We start from the raw sequence: 10,862 nt of genomic DNA, 5'->3' as shown, positions 1-10,862 counted from the left end.
GATCAAAAAATACACAGTAAATATTTCATGAGCAGGTTTTTGTGAGTTAATGAGTCCGGATAAGACTTAATGTAGTAATGCCAGACCTCTGACATTGCACACTAATAGCTTCAGGCAGTCAGCTCAAAAGAAACCAATCCACCCAGTTACTTATAACTGAAACATGACCTGCGTCAATGGACTCGAGCACAGCAGAACTGAACAACTCAGAGATAAATAACTTTAAGGTCAAATGATGTGTATTGAAAGATGCATTTTAATTTGTTTGTCTATATATAAATGTATGTATTCTGTACTGCACAGTACAGAAACCCAATTCTATCACAAATGAGTGGTCTTGAAAATGAAAAACAAGATCCACTAGCTACAAAAAACAACAAAACATGTTCTACCTAACCTTTAGTAGGCTGGGGCAAGTTTTTTTAAAAATTTTTTTGCAATACAATCAGGCAAGAAACAAAAAATACCTTCTTTCACAGGACATTGTGTTGAAAGCATATTTAACCTGTTTATTTGGTTGTCTTAATTAAGAAAGAAAATGTATTATAGATCTAACCTGATTCAGAGGTAAGTATTTTGTGTACAGTGAAAACAAGGAGGTTAAAGTTAATTTTATTCACTGTAAGGCTTCATCTGGCTGGACACCATCAATACCTAAAAATTATTTTGTCAACAGTTCCAGGCTGACTCATTAACAGAGAACAACGTGATCATCAGCCACACACTCTTCCTGCCCACTGGGCTTAAAAACATCTCCATGAAAGGAAGGCAGGCAGGCGCCTGGACTGTGCATCAAATTGTGTCACAGACTCGAACTGATCCAGGTTAGATCAGTACTTGTTGAACCTGCAGGTTTCTAACTTTGGTCTTCACCGCCTGTCCTGGTGCCGGCTCCTGCCACCGTGTCTGCGGTCATCCCTCTCTCTGCCTCTGTCCCGGTCATCTCGTCTCCCTCTGCTCCCCCACTCGGCCTCTCTGTCTCGGTCCCGGTCCCGGTCCTGTCTGTCTCTCGTCCCTGGTCGCCCCCAGTCCCTCCCGCCCCCGCCTCCCCGTTCCTGCACCGGGCCCATTCCGAGGTTAATAGGTTTACGGAAAGGCCTGTCCCTGCCCCCAAACCGCAGCTGTCCTGACTCTTTCTTCCCTCCTAGTCCGCCACCGAGCCGCCGAGGGACCCAACCTTTGAGTGTCCTCTCCTGTTCAAAATCCACGAACAGTTCGTGCTGGTCCACAACCAGTTTGTTGGCGTCCCGGCGAGCGCGCACAAGAGCCCGCTCCTCCTTATACTCAATGAAAGCGTATCCTTTGGAGAAGCCCGTGACGATGTCCCGGACCAGCCGAAGCTGCTGGATGTCTCCGTACTTGGAGAACACTTGGTACAGTTTATCCTCGGTTGTCTGGGGGTTCAAGCGGGCCACAAATAAAGTGAGCAAGGGGTCTCCACGGACCCCTTTGTTGGGCTTGTAGCGGGCACTCATAGCCCTCCACACCGCCCGGTCATGAGGCTCCACATCCGTACCGTCGATGCTGCCAGCTTTTAGCGGGTCGTACACTTTCGCTATAGCACTCCAGTCAACCATTTTAAAAGAAAAAGTGAAGTTCAATGCACGGCTTTCTGCGACTGTCACTATAGGCTTGTCTCTCTACGTTCAACAGGAAAGACCTACAACACCGCGTAAGTCCGGGTGAAATGTTTTGATTCAGCTTGCAGTCGCGTTCTTCCACAAAAATATTCCGTCAAGAAACGAGTATTAGCATGCTGTCTTATAAAGGTTCCTACTTAACCCTTTGGGTTTGTCGCGTCTCTAAATAATCACTGTTGGAAACTAGCGCTTTCCAGATAATTGCTCTTATGTAGAACTAAATATATTATACAAATGGTAATTTTGATACTACTTTAAAAACGGGGAACTGAATGTATTCTAATTAGGAAGTATATAAACAAGCATGTATTATCAACAGATAGTATAAAAAAGTCACATGTCACAGATGATATTGCATTTCACAGCGTGAGTAACGGGTGTACCCGTATCTTACGTACAGTCAGCTGGGATTGGCACCAGGCCCCTCACCCCACTGGATAACAGAATAATGACCTGAGAGTAAGCATGTAAGGAGCTTGGCAGACAAGTATTGAAAATAAAATGGGCTGTAATCAGTCATACTTATCAGTTATATTAAGATGTTAGTCATAAGTCAGGCACTTAAGAGCGAAAACGAATATTGGATCGACTTTTTTATAACTGGCACAGCACATTAGAGAGGGTCAGCTCCATTATACATTTACAGAAATATGAAAATGTGCTCCTGAATATATGAACACTGGTAATGCAGGTAACAATATTTTACAAAACATTCTTTAATAAAACAGTGAAAAACACATCTGTCATGCTTCAGCATTGAATCAATAATTACAAAATCATTAAGATGCGGTCACTTTGCTGCTATGTACAGTTATGTTTGCATCAGCTTTGTTTGAATACAGTGTGTGCTGCTTTGGAAAGGTAAAAATAAATCTTTTTCAGTCCACATCAGAACACAAGGAATATTGAGTAAATGTGTCTGATCTGCCATTGTTTCTACAGCACAGATTAAATATTATGTCTCAACTAATTCTGCAGAGGATGAAAGGTCAGCTTTGCATCCGATCCATCAATTCCAGATTGCTATTACATGTCCTCGACACTCCATTTATATGCCGCCTCCTGGCTGGCTTTCTTATCTGCCATCCGCATGTAGCGTTTCTGTTCAAAACCATTTGATCTGCAAGACACACAAACGGAACTCCGGTGTTAATTCCCCTGAAAAGCCATCACCGATTTGATGCACTAGAGTAAACTTTCAGAAAAGCTCAATGTAGAAACAAAAACTGTGATCACAAATATTGTACAGTTAGTTTTAAACTGCATGAGATTTACTGTGATGAACTGTATGAGATCCCATTTAGCTACTAAATTTGAATTCACACTGTACCTGTCAACTCCATCCCAACGATACCCTGGTAGAAGATTGAACCGGTTTGGAGGAGGAGCTGGGCCTTTATACTGAGGCTTGTCTGCAAAGCAACAAAAAGATGGTTCAGAATACATACCTAATTCTCAACCATTTTGCATCAGTCACCTCAGGGACCAAGGTCTCATTTATCACCTTGTGTCTTGATATTGCGGCCTTTTTTCCGCCTGAGCATTGCAGCCATTGGATCTCCCTCCCTTTCCCGCTCCCTCAACATGCGGTCAAGATCCTCATCATCGTAATGACGAGCCAGTGGCTTCTGGGCTTCGTGAAGTGCATCCTCAAGTTTCTGCTGATACATTTGGGTTTGGGCCAACCTATGACGACATTGAAACATGTAGGCACATAATGTATTTCAGTTATTTATGTGGCTACAATGACACTATCTGATACATTTTCTGTACTCACCCTTTACCCCACAGAGCGTATTTTTCATCCTTTGCTGCTTTTTCTCCAGCTTTTCTCTTCTGTTCTTCTCTCTCTGAATCCAAATCCCTCCTTTTACCGCTTTTGTCTCGGAACACCGTTTGGACATTGCGGGACTCATCTAGTCATAGCAGGAAAAGAGGCATATCTGAATGAGGATCCCATTATTCAGCTATAAGAATTAATCACAACTATGACCAAAAGAACTTTGAAGCAATGGAGTATGCATGAGTCATGTAGATATTACAAGGAAAGTCCCATAAGCTCTACCATAAACAGCTGTTAATGATAAGTAAGTTTAAAAATAAATAAAAATAAAAAAAGACAAGTCGATCCAACCTTCCAGTGACTGGTTGTTTCTTTCTCTACGCCTGTTCTCCTCCTGCTCTTTTCTTAAAATATCCACAGAAATCAGACCTGCCTTCCCACCAGAAAGCAACCTTTGACCCTGAAAAGAAAACAATAAAAACTGCATGGGTCTGATGAACTAGACATTGCAAACACAAAACAATCTGACACAAATCAAACTTTGTTTGATTTTCAAATTGAGTATGCCCACCTGCGATTGGCCGGGTCTACGAGGCGGTGACAGATCTTCATCTGAGTCCTTTTCACTGTGCTGCCGCCTCCTGGGTGGAGACTGGTCAGAATCAGAGCCTGGTCTGGTTTTTGAGCGCCTTGGAGGGGACTGATCAGAAGCTTTCCCCTTTTGTTGCTTTTTACGTGGAGGTGACTGATCAGAGTCTGAGTTACGTCTGCTTTGAACTCTCTTTGCCACTAGTGGCTGATGAGGATCAGGTGGATATTTTTTACTTGATAATGATGAGCTGGTCTTTCCTTTGGTGGGGGAGGAATCTGACAAAGAAATATAATTATTTATTTAGTGAAGAAAAATAAAATTACTTATCTCATGTACAAGAAGGTATTAGGTCAGCTGCACTGTAAGGTAATGTTAAAAAACACTAGGTAGCCATTAAGCTAGCCAAAATATGAATGCACAGTATATTGATTTATCACTGATTATGTAACAGTAATAATACTTTCATGCATCATGACACAATATTATTATCCAGATTAAGATCTGAAATACTCAAATGTGAATGTGAAATACATTGTATACTGATCATTTGGTTGTTGTGATGTTTTTGTTCATATGGCCCACATTGCACTCTACAAAATGAGACCAAGTTACCCCTCAAAAAATACTTCTCATTACTCACCTTTACTTTGCCTCTTCCCTGATTTTCCTGGTGAGTCGTGGCGACCTCTCCTGGGAGGCGACATGCCTGGAGAATCATGGCGACCTCTCCTGGGAGGCGGCATGCCTGGAGAATCATGGCGACCTCTCCTGGGAGGCGACATGCCTGGAGAATCATGGCGACCTCTCCTGGGAGGAGACATGTCCGGAATATCATGGCGACCTCTCCTGGGAGGAGACACGTCCGGAGAATCATGGCGACCTCTCCTGGGAGGAGACACGCCCGGAGAATCATGGCGACCTCTCCTGGGAGGAGACACGCCCGGAGAATCATGGCGACCTCTCCTGGGAGGAGACACGCCCGGAGAATCATGGCGACCTCTCCTGGGAGGAGACACGCCCGGAGAATCATGGCGACCACTCCTGGGAGGAGACACGCCCGGAGAATCATGGCGACCTCTCCTGGGAGGAGACACGCCCGGAGAATCATGGCGACCTCTCCTGGGAGGAGACACGCCCGGAGAATCATGGCGACCTCTCCTGGGAGGAGACACGTCCGGAGAATCATGGCGACCTCTCCTGGGAGGAGATACGTCCGGAGAATCATGGAGACCTCTCCTGGGAGGAGACACGTCCGGAGAATCATGGCGACCTCTCCTGGGAGGAGATACGTCCGGAGAATCATGGAGACCTCTCCTGGGAGGAGATACGTCTGGAGAATCATGTCGAGTCTTTTTGAGAGGACAATCATGTCTCCTTTTCTTTGGTAACAGCTCTGGAGAGTCATGCCCACTTTTGCTTGATGTCACAGGTTCTGGAGATTGATGTTCTTTTCCCTCATCTGTGTCTTTATCTTCATCAGCTGAAAGAAGAGGTAAATAATCACTTATATAACACAGGCCTAGATTTATTTTTCATAAAAACCAATTACCTCCAATCACTTTCCATCTGTTGCTGGTTCTGAAGGCTTCCAGCTGTTTCACTTCATCTGGTCGGTCATCGATTACCTCAGCAATCTGAGTACAAAAGATGAAGTTTCATTTAGGGTTAGGCAATATAACATTAATAAATTTACTTCCATTATAGATTTTATAGTTAGCTTTTCTATGGCAGGTATGTCTTTAATACCTCTGTCTGTATTACAGAATTACAATGTAAATCAGTGGATATGATTTTTGCATCAATGCGAGAAAGTACCTTGATCTTAAAAGAAATATAGCATCACTGTTTGACATGATCAAATATTAGCTGATTAAAAGAAATCAGCAACCATTTTGTCACTGACAAATGGTTTTTGTGATTTTTCTCTTACAAACGCCAAACAGTACTTATGACCAGGGTTTTGGCTTTGTTGTTGTTAGTTATTTTTTCCCTAGTTGTGATTGAAAATAAGCCACCCAGTATAAATGAACAAAGAGTCAGGGGGCTAAATTAAATGAATGGCCTCCAGCTAACGTTCTTACCACTGGCGCTTCCTCTTCGTCCTCTTCAATCTCTGTCTCTTCTTTCACCGTTTGCGTCCAGTCTATGTCATCGTCTACTATTTTAAGTCTTGAATAAGATGGGTAAAATTGTGTTAGGTACATAAGTACACTGTTCACTCAAAATGTGGAGTTTAAGGCGCCAACCTTAACTAGCGCTAGCTAGCTTACCAGCTACAAAACACACAACTAGCTTGGAAACAGCGCGTCTAAAAACGTCCCTATCGACTCACCCTTTCTCGGGAACCTTGCGCCGTTTCTTTTTAAGCTTTCCTTTTGGTTTCTTGCCATCTTCATCTGCGGATAAATAACGTTTTAGGTACTCGGCTTTAGATACTCCTGGATCTTTACCACTAGCAGTGAACGCGGCCATCTTTATTATGGTATCGAAAACTACAGATACCACGCAGGGCCAAGAATGTCCATTTCGCTAAGTAGCAGTGGCGAGGCTAGTTTGACTTGAACTGACCTGCAAAATAAAAACTAATTAGATTACAGGTTGAGCGTTTTAATAGACAAGGAAAATTGTATGCCTCTGTGATCTCCTGACCTTTAAAGTTATTGTTAATGAAATTTTGGAATAACCGCAAAATACTGAAGCTTAGTAGATGCACTTTTACAGAAAATACAGACTTCAGGTTTAGGATAGGTCTCTCCGTTATGAATAAACAACTTTTTTTAAGCTCCATCCACAGTTTGTTGATTGGATTGAAATCTGGACGCACCTCGAAATTTAACACTGGTGATTTTGATGTATTCCTGTGAAGCTTGCCTGGATGATCTCCATTTTAAGCTCTCCAGACCTCTCTCTGGCTCCACTGCATGACTTAAGCTGAATGTGCCCATCTTTAATGGAGTGCTGCTATGACAAGGCAAAATGTCTGCTGTAATAAAAACCCTTTTGGCTGCACCAGTGATGATTTAGGTGTTTTCTAATGAAAGTGGTGGGAAAATTGTGCAAACAGGTGTAGTCAAAAAATGGAAAGAAAATGTTTCATATATCAGTGCAATGCAATTTTTTAAAATTTTTTTTTTGTTATGAAAATGAATTATTGTCTTTTGTTGTGTGTTATAGAACTGTTTGGACCATCTGAGCTGTGCATTTGTGTATGTGCCATTTGCAATATATCTTCAAAGTTAGTATTATGTATGTATTTCACTATTTAATACGTATAACTGTTGTGGGTTTTCTTGATGCTGATGTGGGTTTTGTATTCTGATTTAACCAGGAAGACAAGCAACTGCAACTCATATGGTGCCTTTATAGGATACAATATACATATGCCAAGCTAAGATGTATGTTATTTGCTTCAACACAACAGAGCCTGGGTGCATGACATAGCTCTACAAAGCATAGACATACTTCTTGATGGACCTGATCATTCAAATCTGGGTCCAATTTCTGTTCCAATAACACTGAATTCACAACAAGACAACATCTGGGTTTGAATAGCATCCCTTTACTGAATGCAAACACTGCAGCTTCCATGGTAATATTTACATGGCAAGTTACTCAAATACAATACAGTGTGCCCCTCTGGAGTAAAAAGCACAATAATTCTGTTAAGTAATGCTCTTGAGAGGAAAAAAAGAGGAGGATAGACATAGTTGCAAGCTGCAGTCAACATCTTTTCAACACGTGGTATTATGAGGACGTTTGTAGGTGCAAAAAGATGCGTAGGCGTGGTTAGACTTGTGTGTTTGTGTGCCAGCACAAGCTTGCATGTTTCTTTAGCTGTGCATGCAATAGAAGAATAGCAGCAGACAAGCGATCCAGGAGCTGGAGCTCTTCAGAAACACGTTGACAGCTGAACACGGGACAAGTTGATCTGCGGAGGAAGAAAAGTGGGATGAAAATAGTTGACAAAAACCTTTGAAATTTGTCTCCCACTCGTTCTCATTCTCACTTCCTCAAATCCACACAAACAATCAATCCAAACAATCAATCCACCTACCTTTCGCTACAGTGACTCGGGCAGGCACCCCAGTTATTTTGCACATGTAGGTGGTGTTGTGTGGGAGTTTGTCTGTGAAGTCCTTCAGGGTCATTCTGTAGCCGTGGGGCTCCAGTTCCACCACAGAGCTTTTGTCTTTGAATTGGCTCTCTACTGATGAACCGGACACATTGGTATTAATGACGGACTCTTTAGTTCCAGTGGACCAAGAGAACTCATAGCTGTTGATTTTGTTTGGCTTGGGCTCAATTTGACAGTCGACTCTCAGGTTCTTGTCGTCTTCAACACACACTGAGATTGGATTACACTTTGCTGGGATCAGCAGCACTGGGGCAAAACACAGAGGGGATAAGAGCATACAAAGAGATACATCTAATTTAAAATCTTATTAACTGGTTTTCCCACAAAAACAGAAACCTCCAAATATCAGGAAAAAAAATTCTTAAATTCTTACCTCCCAGCACTCCATATACAAACACAGATTTGAGCATGATGGAGAAGCACCCATCCAACTTTTTAAGAAAAAGAAAGAAGAAATGTGAGAAAGACAAGACAAACAACAGGAAACAGGAAGGAAGGAAGCAAATCTACATAATCAAATAATCACATTTTATACAGCCGGCATGACTTTGTAATTTGGGATATGAGCTGGCAAGGAAGAGATTCTCTGATATAATTTGTAAACAATATTCTCATAGTCGCCTCCAGAACGTGACGAGAGTCCACCTGTGGCCAAAACAATGACTGGGCATGACTCAGAGCAAAAGACGGCACAGATGTTTACACCTTTCTGTTTTTGTTTTTTTGTCTGTTTATTATACTATTCCTCATAATTATCCAGTGCCCTTCACTCATGCATTTATCTGGAATCTCATAATGAGTTTGTAATATTGAGATAAGGACTAATGTTTACACTAATGTTTACATACCTCTACATAAAAGTGTTTTTGTTATGCCCTTCATAGCTACGTATTCTAGCAGATTCTTTATCATCCCAATATGATGCCCTCATATCTATTTCCTAACCTATAGCTAAACATCTCTCCAGAGTCTTACCTCCTGTCTACCGCCCAGATGATGTAGCAGCTCTTGCCTGCGAGCTCTTGTCTGGATAAGGAACAGCTGGAGGTATAGTTGCCTCAGAGTGCAGCACTGCAGATCATCGCACTTCGGAGGCAAAGTAGGAGCGGTACTGAGAGGTGGAGACAGAGTGGGTGGGATAAATGTGGAGCACAAAGCGCTGATTCGTCTTTCTCCACTGCAGTGGCTGACGGAGGACATCAGGGAGGCAGGCTGACACAAAATTGGGTTAGCGTCATTGTTTTTACTAGCAGGGTGTTGTGACCTTGTCTCCTTTCCTCGTCTCACCTTTGTGTCATTTCCAGACCTCTCCTGTCCTGATTTCCCCTTAGTGTCTCTTTATGTGGGATTCTCCCTCTGATTTCTACTTGGAAAACAGCTTATATATTATGAATGACACACAGAAAGATTGATTCTCATGAGTTTTTAAAGCAAGTAGATTATAGTTTGCCTTCTGTGGAGAAGATTGACTACCTTATATTAATTTACGACAATATAAAGAGATGTCTCATTTAATAGACATCATGTCTGCACAGAATCAATGCACGCCATCAGATTTGAGCTCCCTTAGAAATTTCTAGCACTCAAATGGCACGTTTACAGGAGCTCAATGCCTCCACCTAAAGGCCAATAAAAGGAATTTCACAAAGTAAGCTGGATGTCATCAATTGTCAAATTACAATGTGAAATTTAGAGGCTGTATGTGATGGATATGAGCAAACCTACTGTGACTGTAGGTTTCCCAACATGGAAAACATCTACATCATACACCTTTTTCATCATTTATCGTTTACTTTTTTGAAATACTGAATACTACAACAAAATCAATTAAAACATAAAACTGCTATAAACTTAAATTATACATAGGGTCTTATATGGAAGTCTTTACTAATGCACACTGTATAATTTGTTCAGAAGAAAATGACATAATGATCATCAATCCACAGAGGCCTGTATTCAAAACCAAACTGAAGTTGCATCACTTTCATCTCAGCAACTCATAATGGGACTAAGAAGTGTGTGTGACCAACAATGTCTGGGCATGCTCACGATGAGTCGGCAGATGGTTTCCTGGATCAGGGCATCAGTGAGCTCCTGCACAGTCATAAGATAGATTTTATTAGTTTACTTTAATACATTTATTATTTTATGAATCTTTATATAATTAGTTCATTTCTGAGAATCACACCAGTAGCCTGCTGGAGGGCAGTTTGTAGCGGTCTGTCAGTGCATCTCCTGTTCCTCTTTGCACAAAGGAGCAGATAGAAGTGTTGCTATTGGATTGTGGCCTTTCTGCAGCCTTGTCCAGCTCTACAATGAGCACTTTGTGGACAGTATATAAATAGTTGTAATTACTAACTTCAACCCATTTGTTTTGTCACATAGGCTACTCACTACGGATTGCTTCCACTTCATATGATTTTCACATTGTTGTGTTTTCTTTGAGATCCCCTAAACATATTTTAAATGATACTGGGGATGACACCCAGTTTATAAAAATAAAGCTTTGCGGTTTGTCTCAACCTGTTAGTTACCTAAACTCCAAGTAGTTTTGCTGCCCTAAACACAATGGCCCCTAGGAGAAAAGTATGTGCAAAACTAAATGCACAAACATTAAGGAAACACGATGCAAATCCATAAAACACATACAGGGGGACGCTAGATGCTTAGACTGACTAGAGAGCCATAAACTTTGAGAAGTATTTGTATTGT

The 10,862-nt window shown here is 41.8% G+C and overlaps 3 protein-coding genes across 5 annotated transcripts; all 3 read right to left on the bottom strand.

Moving 5' to 3' along the window:
* Window positions 1–52: 52 nt before the first annotated feature.
* snrnp35 (small nuclear ribonucleoprotein 35 (U11/U12)) lies at window positions 53–1,710 on the bottom strand. The gene has a single exon (XM_026327871.2). It carries the CDS (start codon window positions 1,575–1,577, stop codon window positions 870–872), a length of 708 nt encoding a protein of 235 aa, XP_026183656.1. The 5' UTR covers window positions 1,578–1,710; the 3' UTR covers window positions 53–869.
* A 626-nt stretch (window positions 1,711–2,336) lies between these two features.
* Window positions 2,337–6,496, bottom strand: bud13 (BUD13 homolog). Of its 3 annotated transcripts, none has more exons than XM_026327497.1 (11): window positions 6,348–6,496; window positions 6,097–6,184; window positions 5,565–5,649; window positions 4,857–5,495; window positions 4,656–4,700; window positions 3,995–4,290; window positions 3,775–3,883; window positions 3,418–3,556; window positions 3,145–3,326; window positions 2,971–3,052; window positions 2,337–2,760 (listed from the first exon to the last, which is right to left on the bottom strand). In XM_026327497.1, exons 1-11 carry the CDS (start codon window positions 6,485–6,487, stop codon window positions 2,667–2,669), a joined length of 1,899 nt encoding a protein of 632 aa, XP_026183282.1. In that variant the 5' UTR covers window positions 6,488–6,496; the 3' UTR covers window positions 2,337–2,666. The 3 variants fall into 3 exon arrangements, with proteins under 3 accessions (XP_026183282.1, XP_026183283.1, XP_026183281.1); XM_026327498.1 differs by having other exon boundaries at window positions 5,169–5,495; XM_026327496.1 differs by having other exon boundaries at window positions 4,656–5,495.
* A 1,058-nt stretch (window positions 6,497–7,554) lies between these two features.
* On the bottom strand, window positions 7,555–9,256 carry LOC113143154 (thy-1 membrane glycoprotein). The gene is made up of 4 exons (XM_026328624.1): window positions 9,126–9,256; window positions 8,524–8,581; window positions 8,070–8,396; window positions 7,555–7,943 (listed from the first exon to the last, which is right to left on the bottom strand). Exons 2-4 carry the CDS (start codon window positions 8,558–8,560, stop codon window positions 7,846–7,848), a joined length of 462 nt encoding a protein of 153 aa, XP_026184409.1. The 5' UTR covers window positions 8,561–8,581; window positions 9,126–9,256; the 3' UTR covers window positions 7,555–7,845.
* Between the last annotated feature and the right edge of the window lie 1,606 nt (window positions 9,257–10,862).

This window comes from Mastacembelus armatus, chromosome 14, assembly GCF_900324485.2.
Source record: "Mastacembelus armatus chromosome 14, fMasArm1.2, whole genome shotgun sequence".
NCBI lineage: Eukaryota > Metazoa > Chordata > Actinopteri > Synbranchiformes > Mastacembelidae > Mastacembelus > Mastacembelus armatus.
This window is presented reverse-complemented; position numbering and strand designations above follow the sequence as displayed.